Source organism: Barbus barbus, assembly GCF_936440315.1.
Source record: "Barbus barbus genome assembly, chromosome: 44".
Taxonomy (NCBI): Eukaryota; Metazoa; Chordata; class Actinopteri; order Cypriniformes; family Cyprinidae; genus Barbus; species Barbus barbus.
This window is the reverse complement of record NC_136722.1, coordinates 7,927,404-7,943,213: the sequence shown is the minus strand read 5'-3', so window position 1 is coordinate 7,943,213 and position 15,810 is coordinate 7,927,404. Positions and strand designations below refer to the sequence as shown.

Here is a 15,810-nt window from a genome sequence, read left to right as displayed (position 1 = left end):
GATGGGTCTGCCTTTTGTGCAGTAATTAGCTGATCTCGGTCAACACCAAGAGTCCCATGTGGGTTATTTACATAAACCCCTTCCCCAAACTCAGGCTTTACCATTAACTCACATTTGAGAGGTTCAAAGGGCACTTGTAAGAATGAGTCAGTAAGATTTACAATGTCTTCAAACTTTTTGGACTGTGCTCGGGTCACTGCACACACGGAGCGGGGATGGGAAGTCGTGGCCTAATGGTTAGAGAGTCGGACTCGTAATCCAAAGGTTGCGGGTTTGAGTCTCGGGCCGACAGGGATTGTAGGTGGGGGGAGTGAATGTACAGCGCTCTCTCCACCCTCAATACTACGACTGAGGTGCCCTTGAGCAAGGCACCGAATCCCAACTGCTCCCCGGGCGCCGCAGCATAAATGGCTGCCCACTGCTCCGGGTGTGTGTTCACGGTGTGTGTGTTCACTGCTTTGTGTGTGCACTTTGGATGGGTCAAATGCAGAGCACGAATTCCGAGTATGGGTCACTTCACTTCACAGGAAATGTAGACGGCAATTCTTGGGAAAGATTAGATGTATCATCAGCTTTACCGTCGTTCCCTACGATAGGTCTGAGAAAAACTTGACCACCTGCCAGGTCATTTCCCAGTAGGAGACGCACCCCTTCAAACGGCAACTGCTCCCGCACCCCGAGATTAACTAATCCAGTCACAAAATCAGATTTTAAGTGTACTTGATGGAGAGGAACACTATCACACCCCATTTCAATACCACAAATTAAAACATCCGTGCCAGTGTACGAGCTTTTCGAGAAGGGCAGTAATTATTTAAAGACAAAGGACTGCGTTGAGCCAGTGTCACGCAAAATCACAACAGACTGCTGCTCAGTATCAGACAAGGAAACAGTGCCAGAAAGGAGAAAAGGTTGCATAGATTCATCCATAATTACAGACATGGTTTGCACTAACGCAGCCTTTTTGGTTTTAGCCTCAGTATTTTCTTTTTCCAAGCTTGGCACTCAGCAATCAGATGACCTTGGTCAAGACAATAAAAACAGGAACATTTGTCTCTTCCACCTGAAGAGGCAAACTTGTCCCTATTTCCGTTACTTTTTGACGCCAGACGGAGACACATTGCGGTGCTTCAAAACAAACTCATCTGCTAACACAGCAGCATTCAACAATGAAGTTACTTTTTGTTCGTTTAAATGAACGACGACACCTCCGGGAAGACAGGTTTTAAAATCCTCCTGTAAGATCAATTCTTGCAATTGCTCAAAAGTAGTGGTTTTACTGGAGAGACACCATTTTTCAAACATTACTCTTTTCTCTCTCGCAAATTCTACATGCGTCTGTCTCTCTGACTTTGCATGCACTCGAAACTTTTGGCGATACACTTCAGGGACTAGTTCATAGTCTCTAAGAACAGCGGTTTTAAGGATACTATAATCGAGAGACTGCTCAATTGGTAATGACGCGCAAATCTCTTGATTAACCTCAGACTCGCGAAAGGGAGGCACAAGCTTGATGTATTTAGTGACATCAAATTCCTGAGCATCCCTTATATGTGAGATTACGGGTGCAGGAGGAGAAGAAACAGAGGGAGGTCTGGAGTGCGGAGCAGGGATAGGTTTCCTGCTCACCTCCGCCGACCGTAATGCTAGAGTACGGAGTTTAACCTCTATCAGTTTCTACCGCTACCACTCTAAGTTTTAAATGTAAATTCTCATTCTCCTGCTTTTTAACTTCAAGGTCTAATTATTTTAGACGAATAGATAAGGCTGGATCAAAGTTCGCACTTTCAGTGGTATTTACACCAGAAGCAACCTCTTCAGCCACGGCATTCGTCGTAACTGCAGGCTGTTCATAAACTTCTGGTAAAATACCATTGTACACAAGCTGTTCAAACAAATAATCCTTAATCACTTGCTTTTTCTCTTCTTTTACTATCTCTATATTAAAGAAAGAACTGCTGTCTCCAAGTCCCAGGGCTGGTACACAAGAAAGCTCAGCAACACCAGTTTAAGCAAATTAACAGAGGTATTTTATTTAACAGAATGTGGAAAAACTTAAAAGGCTTCAGGAGGGGAAAAGGCCAAAACAATAAACAAAAGATCCCTCTGACTAAGGTTTTAAGAAATAACTTACCTATCAAAAAATAAATAAAATAAAATACAGAGATACTTCCCTGACTTCCTCTCCATCTCAAACACAGGAGAAAAAAAAGGTAATTTCTAAAATAAATGGCATCCACCTCCCTACAAAAATGTTCCACTTAAGCAATTACAAAAGAAAAAGCTGAAACACTCTGCTACTCTCAACAACTTTACCTTAACACTACAGGTAAAGCACTCAACATACAGGTAAAGCACTCAACAAACACTTAGGTATGCAAGAGTTAAACAACAGCTTAAGTCACGAGACTGGGACTGGAAGATGGTAGCTGTAAGGACGGAACACCTCAGCCTCTCTGCCTAGACTGCAGCTCTGCAGGTTCCTTTATACTCCAGCTAACGAGCTCAAAACAGGAGTCAGGTGGCACTCATTAGCCTGTCAAGCAGAGAGAGAGAGCAGGAGGAGTAAGAGAGACAAGGGGTGCTTCTCAATATCCCTCCTCGCTTCCTCACTCCTCCGTCCTCCATCCTATGACCCGGAAACCGATCGAGCTTAGCCATCTTGAAGGACATCTCAATTCTCTAATTGCACCGCGAGGAACGAGGAGTGAGGAGCCTTCCAAAGGAGCTATGAGCGAGGATACACAGGTGTATCCTATGCGGAAGTCTTTTTCATCGAAAAACCTGACGCACGTGTAAATTCTCCTCCCCCTTCTCATCTGTTGTAATCATTTTTAATTTATATTTTACCTTTGCAATTTAAATAAACCATACATGTCATATATTTCAACAGGGCATCTTGCTTTATTAATGTTTATTTTGAAAGTCTTAAAAAACAAACTTTAACAACATAAGGGCAGATCCATTTTGCGCAGCTGATGACGCTCTAAAGTGATGCTAAAGGGAGCGAGGATATATCATTTCACTTGATTCAATTCCTCCATCCTCGCGTCTTTTATGTGCATCCTTCCCTCGTATCCTGAAGGGGTGGAGCTAAGATGCGAGGAAAGGACGCAAGGAAAGGAAACGAGGATGCACAAATAAGAATTGAGAAGCACCCAAGATCACAGTCTACACACACACAGGAAACACAACTGTTAATTAAATCATACAAAACAGAATAACTTATGTCCCTATGGATGTAACAATTTGCAGTGTTTGTGTTGAGGGTTGAAAAATATATGAGTAAAAAAAAGAAATAACAAAACTAAGTAAAATTAAGTAAATTAAACAACGTTTTCCTACAGCGCAGACCATCTTATTAAAACAATCACCTTGACCCTCCCTATTTATTTAGGTTTGTGGTTATCGACTTCATCTATCTCATCTCAACTTGAACATCAGTTTAAAGCCACATTCGAATAATTATAAATTCATTATAAATACTCAATTCTCAACTTTACCTAACTTCACCAGATGTGTCATAAAAGCTTGAATAGGGCACACATCCTTTGACCAGTTAGTGAACTTCTGTCTAAACTTTTGACAGTTCACACGCACAGGTGCACGTCATAAAATGGTTAACACGGATGTCCTTTGATCGTTGAACATCTTAGAAAGATGATCTGTTTTGATCAATTAACTTTTTACCTCACGTTCTAACAAAGTTTACGATGCCAGATCCCCTCAAAAACTCATTAGATTGCAAATGAGTCGAATCCCAGAAACTTTAGATAATTTACTCTTGATCAGATAAAAACGTTTCACTGATCATACGGCCAGAAGCACAGCTAACTTTCTCATTTCGTCGCTCTGCGTGAGACAAAATATTTACATTTCGTAAGATGTTGTAAAAAAAGTTTAGCCGTCTAATTATGACTGAAAATCCAAAACATTTGCTTTCATTTCAGTTTGTTCTCACACATGTGTATTTTAACTGACATAGCACACTAGAAGTTTTAAGATTGACAAAATCAATGAGTAAATAAAGGACTTATGACACTTAAATAAAATAAAACAAAACAACATTTTTCCTGTGGGCGTTTGTTTAGAAGAAAACTTGTGTAACCTTTAAAGTGAAAAGCTTTAGGTTGAATAGATAAACGAACGCGCTCACCTCTTCTTCTTTTTAACTTTGTCAAACTAACTAGTTTTAAATTCTAATGATAGAAAAACTAGCGTATTTAATGCTTTTTTTGTTTTAGTTTCTACGTTTTTCCTAAAACTGTTTTAACAACACTAGCACATCTTGACTTGTAGGGGGAAAAAACAGGCGTTGTACGTTTTACGTACATGTTTGGTAGAGGTGGTGGTGGTAGAGGAGAAACCCCCCACATGATTGTAAAGCGCTTTGGGTGTACAGCAATACACATTAAAGCGCTATATAAATGCATTATTCATTCATTCATTCATGTTTGATCTTTTTTCTTGATATGTATGTGAAAACACTTTAATGAAAATCTCTCTTTATCCCATTTAACACAATTTCTCCATTTAAAGTTTAAACCGCATAACATTGGCCCCACACACACATTGTCATAAATTCCTTAAGATCACCGGGGTGGATGAAACAGATGGCCACTTAGACGGGTGGGGGTGTACAAAACAGATGTCCAAACAGGTGTCCAGTTATGGGTGGGGGGTGGTATTTTTATGAGCTGCAATAAATACATTTTTTTGAGACAAGGTGCCCTACATCCTATCTGACACAGTCTCTATAGTGTGATATCTAGGTGAAAGAGTCTCTATGTGCTGAGAATTAACTGATTTCTGTGACGTGAGGCGGCTAGCAGACGGTCGGTTTAACCAGTCTGTCTGCTTCCTGACCTGGGCCCCAGTTAGTCAAGTACGAACTCTAAGACTATGTGCCATATTTCTAGAGAGAAGTGTGGCACCACCCCAAGAGGGATGAAGACCATCTCTTTTCAACAGGTCAGGTCTGCCCCAAAAATTCTTCCAATTGTCTATGAACCTGTTATTCTGCGGGCATCACTTAAACATCCAGCCATTGAGTGACAACAGTCTGCTATGCATTCTGCAACTTTACATTTTTCTCCTAAATAAATTCTGTTAAATAATATTTCTGGTAAATACTCCTTTAAAAAGTTTTTTTTTTTAAATTATAATTTTATTATTAGTAGACCACAACACGTGGATATGTTGTCATTCTTACATTATAATACTGAACTTTGATTTCAGTGATTTGGGCTATGAGACGGACACTTGCTTCTTGCACTCTATGTTGCACTTTACTTTTGCTTTAAAAAAGGATTTCATAATATTTTATTAAACCAAATGAAATCCAAATTTCTAAGTAAAATTGTTGAATTTTTTGTGGGAAATTAATCGTTTCGATGAATTGATTAACAGATAAATTAGTCGATAGATTATTCGAAATACAAAAAGTCGTTAGTGGCAGCCCTAATTGATAGTCCACTTTAGACATTCTACTAACAGTAAGTAACTTTGTAACTACATGTCAGCTACCAGTCATTAGAGTATTAGTAGATTGTCTGCTTAATATCTTCTAACACTTTATTTTGATGGGTCCACAACGTACAACATACTATGATAAACTTTGCAAGTATGTGTCAACCTATTCTACTAACCCTAAACCTAACAATCTACTCCGAGAGTTAGTAGACATGTAGTTGCAAATTAATGAGATTTAGTTGACATGTAGTTGCAAAGTTACTTATAGTTAGTAGAATGTCTAAAGTGGACTATCAAAATAAAGTGTAATCCATCTTTTATGTGAAGCATCTTATTCAGGTCAGTACTAAATAAACAAAAACATGCGTTTTGTATAATTCTTATTTTGGTAAAATAATTAACATTTTGCAGATTCTGCAAGGTGTATATAAACTTTTGATTTCAACTAAGTATTTGTATTTCTAAAACGGAAAGGTCATCCTCAGTTGCGCGTACCACAAGGTCTCTTTGTTCAATTGAGCACAACTGCATCCCGCAAAGCTGATACTGACAGCCACGATACTATGATTTCTTAATGTATTAAGCATTTCCATGCTTTGTCATTGTTTTGTGAAGATTTGTAAACTTTCTCAAAAATGAATTTAAACAAAAATAGCTAATTGGGTCCCTGCATTATTTTTTGTTTTGTTTTTGTTTTCACAGTTTTTTGCTGGTGAATAGTGTTGCATTACATGGCGATCACTGCCCCATCTGCCAACGTGTGGAAAAGGAGTTACACAAACTCTCACATGGACTTAACTGCTCCATTCAGGTAATAAACAATATATAATTGTTTTATCAGTAATTGTAATTACTGGATTTTTGTTTTTACAATAACCTGCTGATTTTTAGATGTTTTGATGTTGTACTATAGTTGTAGGAGTTCTCATGAGAATGTACGAGAAGCGACGAGATGAGGTGATTGAAATGAGTGATGGACAAGCAGAACTCTGTTCATTAAAAAAAAGTTCCTTTCAAAGTAAATACCAATGATGTTGTTCTTTTATTTGAGTATGGCATCACTACAAATTTGGCGACGAGGATCAAAAAGGAAAATCTGTCGTTAGACTAACTTTGGAATAGAGAGAAATCAGAATGGAAAAACGTCACAATGGCCTCTGCACAGTTAACGCCACCTGGACCACTTAACCTCATAGTTGTGGATTTATACAGGGAGTATAAGATGTGGAGAGAGTTTTACACTTTCTTCGAAATAGCGAGTGGATTAACTGAAGCAGAGGACAAGGTGAAAAGAGCAACATTGCTGCATTGTATAGGAGTGCCAGTAAAGCGGATTTTCGCCAATCTGCCAGGTGAAAAAAAATAATTATGAGCAGGCTGTGGATGCTTTGGATGCGTACCTCACTCCTTGGAGGAATGTCGTCATGGAACGTCATAAATTTAGACAGAGATCAATCATCGGAAGAGACAGTTGATGCATTTGTGAACTCATTAAGAGAGTTGGCCAAACCATGTGAGTTTGGAGCTTTGTAGTCCGATATGCTGAGAGATCAACTGGCAGAAAAGAGTGCAGACAAATGGCTACGTGATAAATTGTTGCAAGAGGAAGGATTAACTTTGGATAGGTGGCATCAGGAAAACGGTGCACAGCGAGCACATGCATTACAGTAACCCTCTGGCAGTTTGGATTTGAGGGATACAGCAATGAAAGGATTAATCCAAACCATTAAGACTGTGAAACACACACACAACAACACAAAACTTCTATAACACTTTCAATAAGGTTTCAGTTACTAACATTAACTATATTAATTAACACGAACAATACTCATATAGCATTTATTAATGTTAGTTAATATTAAGTTCAAAACTAAAACATTGAACTTTAAAGTTTCATCTGTTAACATTAGTTAATGCACTGTGAATTAACATGAACATTTTGATGAACTGACATCAATAAACAAATAAATGCTATAAAAAATATTGTTTATTGTTAGTCTATGTTAGTTAATGCATTTACTAATGTTAACAAATGAGACCTTATTATAAAGTGTTATCAAAACCTTTTTTTAACAATTTCATTGATCTAATTATTCGTGAAATATTTTTGCCTGTATTACAGCTTAGTCTTCATCTGTGAACTGTTTTACTGTTACATTTAAACCACTTTTAAACCATCAAAAGTTTAAATAGACCCTCTCTCTCTTTCTTTTATATTGGCATCATGTTGACAAAGTTTGGTGTGAACTACTTGTTTCTTCTTGGAGGAGTATGAATTAATTTACAGCCTGATTTAAAAAAAAATGACATTCAAAAAAATATAGCCGGCTTCCTGTTGGTCATAGCTAATGACTGTAAATTAGAAAGTTGTCCAGCTTGATGAGAAAAATATATGTCCCGAGTTTGGTGTCAGTAGCTAAAACTAACCCGCCCCCTTTTTTGACAAAAGGTGGCGCTATAGAGTGCCTCCTCCACACCCATATATGAGCTTTTGCCAGTGTCTATCTATCATTAATACTGATGTGTGTGTTGAGTTTCATGACATTCTAAACGTTATCTGCCTCAAAATCACCAGAAAAGAATTTTCAAGTTTGACACGTTACCATGGCAACATTATTTTAGATATCAGTATTCCCTTCACAGTTTTACATCGGCCCTGTTTTGACATTATTCTGATGAAATCTGAAGCAAATCGAGTAAAAATAAAATGCTGAATTCAAAGCATTTGAAAAATGACACTTCCTGCTGCCATTTAGTGGTGCTATAACTTTCAGTCATATGTCACATCTATCCGATCGGCATCATACAACGAATAAACCACTGAAGTTTGATCAAAATCAGACAATGTATGTGGATGTTATTAGGCATTTCCTGTTTCTCATTTTTCGCAATAACTTCATTGCCTCGCCCCGGGCAAACAGTTTGAGATATCAAAAATCTCTTCGCAATTTAGCGTCCCCAATGTCTTGAGATCATATTCACCGAGTTTGGTGGCAATCGGTTGGAAATCCTCAGAGGACTATATTTCGGCTCAAGGTCTGCATTTAAAGTCAAAAATCTCTTCGCAATTTAGCGTCCCCAATGTCTTGAGATCATATTCACCGAGTTTGGTGGCAATCGGTTGGAAATCCTCAGAGGACTATATTTCGGCTCAAGGTCTGCATTTAAAGTAATTTAAAGTCACACCAGAGGTGTTCAGCTGAGATTAGGACTTGTGCTTTATGTAGACCAGTCAAGTTCTTTCACATTGACTGAATCAATAATTTCTTTTTGAACCTTGCCTTATACACCGAGGCACTGTCATGTTAGAATAGAAAAGGGCCCTGTCCAAACTGTTGCAATAAAATTAAAGCATACAATTGCCTAGAATATCATTATATGCTTAAACATTAAGATTTGTACTCATGGAAATTACTAAAGTAGTCAAACCTGTTCATTAAAAGGAGGTGACCCAATACTTTTGGCAATATAGTGTATTTGTGTGGCAGCAAGTTGGTCTTCCCCGCATAAATTTATCAGATTTTACCGTCTTGATGTCACTGAGCCTTCATTGGCTCATGCAGTTCTTAAAGAGTGCCCTTTGGATAATTGGAAGGTTATCTTTCTTTCTTTTAGAGTCTCTTCCACGGCTTCGGAAAGAATGCGCTTACGGCAGTTGGCTATATCATTCCCATAGTGAGATACCGAACGATTGTTTGAAAGAGAACCATATTATATTTGAAAAGATACATTACAATTGTATCACCTAATTACGCACGAGCCATTGATTGTTGCTTCTGTCTGTATTTACAATAATGATAATTATCATTATTATTATTGCAAACCTTTATTATTATTATTAGAATCTAGACTTTTACATTTTAATAGTGTGATGCACATATTAACTGATTCCATTGTGGTTAATCTTGTTTACATTTAACTCTTTTTACTTTGTTAGGATGCACAGCATTATGGCCAGTGCAAGAACACAGAGAGTTTTGCCCCAACAGCACCTGTTCTACTACAGGTGAGACTGTTTTTTTTGTCTGTATCTATCATGATAACCAAATGCATTTTCTCATGCACATGTAGTTGAAGTAAATGCAGTATTATATGGCATTTCTTATAAATGCATTGCTTTAGAAATTGCAGTAATATTTTCTTCACTATAATAATGGTATTGTTGATCCCAGCATTACCCTCTGTATAGAGTGAGTGATGCCATGTGTACAGGTGTAGACGCAGCACCTCTGGATGAACGGTACCAGCTATTTCAGGAGCGTTATGATGTTATATCTAAGAATGCCTCCAAAAAGGTAAAACAAGATGCTCAGTGTAAACAAACACAAGCAGTGTTGGACAATGTTACTTTTAAAAGTAATGTGCTACATTATGGCCTTACTTCTGGCTACACTACACAATGAATCTATTTCAAAATCAAGATCATTACATATATGAACATTAAAAGTCAACAATCGTCTCCAATAACAGCTCTTGTGGTGGTTCAAGCCCCGCCTAATTCTGAGTGGCCACACTCACCACGGCTGTGAGGTACTGCATGAAAACCTCTATCCTGAGATTAGTGTCCCGTCCTTCAGCTGGAGAAACCGCAACAACCCCAGCTTCATCCTGGTAATTAAAGCTTAAGTTTTGTTTACCCTCATGCTGTTTCAGAGCTCTTACTTTCTTCCATGGAATGCAAAAAGAGGAGTTTTGTAAAATGATCACATTGCACTTTTTTTTTAATGACTAGAGGCTTTCAAGCTCCAAGAAAGACCTCAATGGAGTGACGATCGCACAATGATAGAATTTAAATGTATGGTAAAAGGATTAAACAATGTTTTTAAAATTAAAGAGTTTATTTGAATAAATCAACATCAATTCTTAATTGATGAAAGCATTCTCCCTGTTTTTAACAGAACAGATTTTATTTTAAAGATCAAAAGTTCTCTTCTAAACAAATGCCTCTAAGCCACAGGAAAATGTTTCTTTATTTTATTTAGTTATTCACACTTAATTTGGTTATTTCTTTAATTGGTCTTTGATTTTTGTCAATCTTAAAACTTCTGGTGTGGGATAACAGTTTGAACATGTAGGCTGTGTGCACACAAATATCTAACTGGAATGAAAGCAAATGTTTTTGTACCATACTGCGTAATAAAATCAGGATTCCTCTTTGATTTTCTTGCCCTAAGACTTGCGGACTGCTAGTTAAAATGTAAATTTATGCGCTCGTAGTTGAACGTCTAAACTTTTACAACATCATACAGAATGCAAAATGTTTTGTATCATGCACCGCAATGAAACGTGAGATAGGGTGATGACGATGTTGTTTTACAATCGTAATCTAGTGAGTTTGCAAGGGTCTGGCATTTTGAACTTCGGTGGTGTGTCAGGTAAAGTTCAGCGGGTCAAACAGTTAATTTCTTTAAGATTTTCTCTAAGTGATCAAAGTATCCATTCCCCATTTTTTATGGCATGAACCTGTGAGTGTGTATCCTGGTGCTGTGAATTTTGTCAAAAGTTTAGGCAAAACTTCAGTGAGTGGTCAAAGGATGTGCATTTAACCAGTTTTACAACAGTTGGATTTGTGGGTGCATCTGACACAGCGTTAGGTAAAGTCCAGGAATAACTATTTATAATGTGTGTCTGGTGAATGTAATTTCAAACCGATCTTCAGGATGAGATTAGATAGATAAAGAAGACGACGATGACAACAATTTGAAATAAATAGGGGCATCGGAAGGTGGTTGTTTTTAACAAAAGCGTTCAATGCCTTAGGAAAATGTTGTTTAATTTTAGTGAAGTTTGTTCAATGTGCATTTCTCTTGAATATGTATACAGTAACCAGCGAGTACATTAAGGTGCTATTGTATTACCTCATAAATTCAGCATGATTAATATTATTCAATAAAAAAGGCTTAAATATATTTATTTATATACGATATCTGATTTTCTCTTCAAAACACATTTTCTTTTGCCTTTTCTTAAATGTGTTGAACAACCAGTTTGCAGGGGAAAAACATAAGTTAGGATGCTTATAGTTTGTAGTTAAATCACATCTTTAAAATATTTTTCTTTCGAACTCTCCCATGCATGCACACAGCTTTCACAGACTTCCACAATCTTGTAAAAACATTTATCATTCAGCTGTAGCTGAATTATTTTATGCATTCCATATTACAAGTTCCATATTACATCTATATTACAAGTATAGATGCTGAGAAATCTCATAAACCTTATTTTTTAGTGAATTTAGTCTGTTTTAGTTACATTGTTATTTCTTTATTCACCCTTCGATTTTTCAAGACCAACACAAGCACAAACATACAAAAAACTAACACTCACAAACGTGCATACAAACACACACACAAAAAACACAAACATACATGTCTAACAGGACTATAGGTCCTGCCTTGTAGGGGAAATTACTATGTGTCCTTGGAAGACTTGAGGAGGAAAGGATCTTGGTCCCCCACCCCAGTGCTTTGAGTCTCAGAATACACTATGTGTGTATATGTTTTAGCTTGCATTATTGTAAAACAACAGGAATAGGAAAGTAGGCTTCAAGTAAGTAAATTCAGTACGGTGGCTTCCTGAAATGTGTTCATGTGAGGTAAAATAAATCATTCACAATCCCACCCTCCTAAACCTAATAGTGTAAGTGAGACGCCCTTACTCCAAGGTAACTTGCACAAATACCTGTTAGTCCTGTTAGTGTGCCTCACACATCCTGAAAAGTGTAGCTGCGGGCTCTTTGATCGCCTCCTGGTGGGTGGCTGCAGTACAGGTCATAAACCTGTCATAAACAGGCCATTACCTCTCCATGTAAACAAATGGGACTGGAGTCAAAAAAAAAAAAAAAAAAAAGAATTACACTTACAATAAAATATTCCGAAACATGGTTTTGGTCATTTAAGGTAACTAAGGTTATCATGCTGATATACAGTGGTGTGAAAAAGTGTTGGCCCCCTTCCTGATTTTTTATTTTTTTGCATGTTTGTCTCACTTTAATGTTTCAGATCATGAAACTAATTTAAATATTAATAAAAGATAACACAAGTAAACACAACATGCAGTTTTTGAATGAAGGTTTTTATTATGAAGGGAAAACAAAATCCAAACCCACATGGCCCTGTATGAAAAAGTGCTTGCCCCCAAACCTAATAACTGGTTGGGCCAACCTTAGCAGCAACAACTGCAATCAAGCGTTTGCGATAACTTGCAATGAGTCTGTTAAAGCGCTGTGGAGGAATTTTGACCCACTCATCTTGGCAGAATTGTTATAATTCAGCCACATTGGAGGGTTTTCGAGCATGAACCGCCTTTTTAAGGTCATGCCACAGCATCTCAATAGGATTCAGGTCAGGCCTTTGACTAGGCCACTCCAAAGTCTTCATTTTGTTTTTCTTCAGCCATTTAGAGGTGGATTTGCTGGTGTGTTTTGGATCATTGTCCTGCTGCAGAACCCAAGTTCGCTTCAGCTTGAGGTCACGAACAGATGGCCGGACATTGTCCTTCAGGATTTTTTAGTAGACAGCTGAATTCATGGTTCCATTTATCACAGCAATTTTCCAGGTCCTGAAGCAGCAAAACAGCCCCAGAACATCACACCATATTTTACTGTTGGTATGATGTTCTTTTTCTGAAATGCTGTGTTACTTTTACGCCAGATGTAATTTGTAATTACGCCTTTATGTTCTTTTTGCTCAGCAGCGGTTTTCGTCTTGGAACTCTGCCATGCAGTCTCTTTCTTATGGTGGAGTCATGAACACTGACCTTAACTGAGGCAAGTGAGGCCTGCAGTTCTTTAGATGTTGTTGTGGGGTCTTTTGTGACCTCTTGGATGAGTCGTCGCTGCGCTGTTGGGGTAATTTTGGTCGGCCGGCCACTCCTGGGAAGGTTCACCACTGTTCCATGTTTTCGCCATTTGTGCTGTAAAGATGATGACATTCTAAGAAGATCAAGTCAGGGCGCCCAGGTGTCTGAGACATTAACCTTTTGTCTGTATGCACTTCCTGACCATTGGGCAGGGTCCCAAGTTAAAGGTGAATGCTAAGCTCAAGGCACAGCTGTGCCTTTGTCTCTATGATAATGTGAAGGTATGGGCGATACGATCAGGCTGATTGGATTAGCACCTATGCATTTGAATGACACTGTTATGCTGATGAGGTCATGGCTAGGGAAATTCTGGTAATTGGCTGATTCCTGTACTGCATTTGCATGCTTTGTTTAGATTGTCTCCACCTCTATGTATCCCTCCCCCTTGAAAGGTATAAACTCTACTGTGCTGAGCTATAGTTAGACTTGAATGACTGCAGCGATGCACAGCGAGTTCTCAATGAAGAGTAACTTCTGCTTGAAAGATATCCCAACGTGTCCTGGTCTTTGCTTCGGTGAGGAAAAAGTTTCCTATACTTTGAAATCCATCTGGAGAAGCCTTACACTGCAGTCCACTTCCACTCCTAGCTTCATTCAAAATCAAATGGCTTACCATGTGGCTTAAATAAATGGCTCAAATGGCTTAAATATTATTCCACCCGTTCCATCAAATATTAGCGATTCACCTGCGTGTACCCACCCGCATGCAGGACTCTGGCTTCCACCTTGTGGACAACATAATAGACAACTCTGGCCCCAGAGAGTGATTGTAAATTAAGTTTACATGAAATATGTTTGAAATTTCATTCGGCATCTTCTGAGATTTCATTGTAATCCTTCTCGTAAAGTCACTGAATTAACCATTAACTGTTCACCTGATTGCGTTGCTCTGTGCGTGTGGTGTTAGAGCGTTGTTGAGAGAGAACAAGAATGTACTGGAAATTTACTACGGCCTACCTGACTCCCGAGAGGTAAGGAAAAATACACTTACCTGAGATGATTTTTAAAAAAATATATATATCTGAAATATATTATAGTATTCTTGAAAACAATCTTTTTTATGTATTATTGAATAAAATTAGTTAATTATCAAAGAAAGAAAAAAAAAACAATAGCCATAATATGGACTTTTGTAAATGCTGTGATACTGTGATGCTCAGATACAGTTATTTCCTTCTCACATTGCTGATTTCACCATTAACTCTTCACCTGAACAGTTTATGTTGCTGTATATGGTATCATTGTATACCTTGACCATCAAAAGATAGGGGTAGACATCACCTTTCTGAGTTATGTTTGGTTCAGGAGATATGACAAAATACATAATTTGGTCATGGCAGAAAGTAAAATGGTTGCCATGGCAATCACAAGGTGTTTTTGGGATGGCTCCATTTCTGAAAATGTTTAGGGACGTAAAGTATACAAGTGTACCAAGTTCCATGCTTTTATGAAAAAGTGAACATTATTTTCACATATCACCTGGACTATGTAGACTGTATGATCCATTAACAATTAGTAATTTGTGACCCTGGACCACAAAATCTATTTTTTTAAGTGTCAATTTTTCGAAATTGAGATTTATAGGGTAAACGTACCTATTAAGTGCACCAAAATCTACATTGAGACGTTTTTAGTGCACAAGATATTGGTGTCAAGTCAAGTCAAGTCACCTTTATTTATATAGCGCTTTTAACAATACAGATTGTGTCAAAGCACTTAACAGTATCAAATTGGAGGATAGAGTGTCAGTAATGTATAAAAGTAAGATTAAACACTCAATTTTCAGTTAAGGCATTTCATTATTGAGTTCAGAGATGTTATTGTCTAGATCAGTTTTGTTTAAATAGTATCTGCTAAATCAAATTGACGATAATCACTAGAAATTAAGTGTCCCCAACTGAGCTAGCCAGAGGCGACAGCAGAAAGGAACCAAAACTCCCTCTGTGACAAAATGGAGAAAAAAAAAAAACCTTGGGAGAAACCAGGCTCAGTTGGGGGGCCAGCTGTCCTCTGGCCAGGAGATAATTGTTTATTTATTGTTTTAATTAAAATTTTAAATGCATAAATGTATTTATTTCTATTTTATATTGTTGGAATTTTTAACAATAATAGTACTTTTACTTTACTTTTACTTTTAGTCATTTAGCAGACGCTTTTGTCCAAAGCGACTTACAAATAAGAAAAAGTAACTAAAACTAAAAGTTACAACTCTATAAATACTATATACCTACATGTTAATAGTAATATGTAGTTAGGTATTTTATTATATTCTTAGTTATTTTAGCCGAGGTCTTCACTGGAGAGATGTCCCCGGGCTCAGCCAGGTGTCCCGGCCTCTGCCGACGATCAGGATCAGTACAAAAAGTTATGTTAAAATAAAATATTGATCTCTCACACAAAAAATATTTAATTTTACTTGACAAAAGCATTTCAATTAAGATATACATAATTAAATTTAAAAAGTCTGGCTGTGCTTAA

General features: G+C 37.5%; 1 protein-coding gene across 1 annotated transcript in view; it reads left to right on the top strand.

Annotated features, from left to right (window-relative positions):
- The window catches only part of LOC306863582 (metallophosphoesterase 1), a 92,042-nt gene that overhangs the window by 51,031 nt on the left and 25,201 nt on the right, over positions 1-15,810 (top strand). The window contains exons 5-8 of the mRNA XM_079407005.1: positions 6,175-6,283; positions 9,410-9,478; positions 9,645-9,767; positions 9,943-10,083. Of these exons, the coding sequence (XP_079263131.1) occupies positions 6,175-6,283; positions 9,410-9,478; positions 9,645-9,767; positions 9,943-10,083 (442 nt within the window). The remainder of the gene's footprint in view (positions 1-6,174; positions 6,284-9,409; positions 9,479-9,644; positions 9,768-9,942; positions 10,084-15,810) is intronic.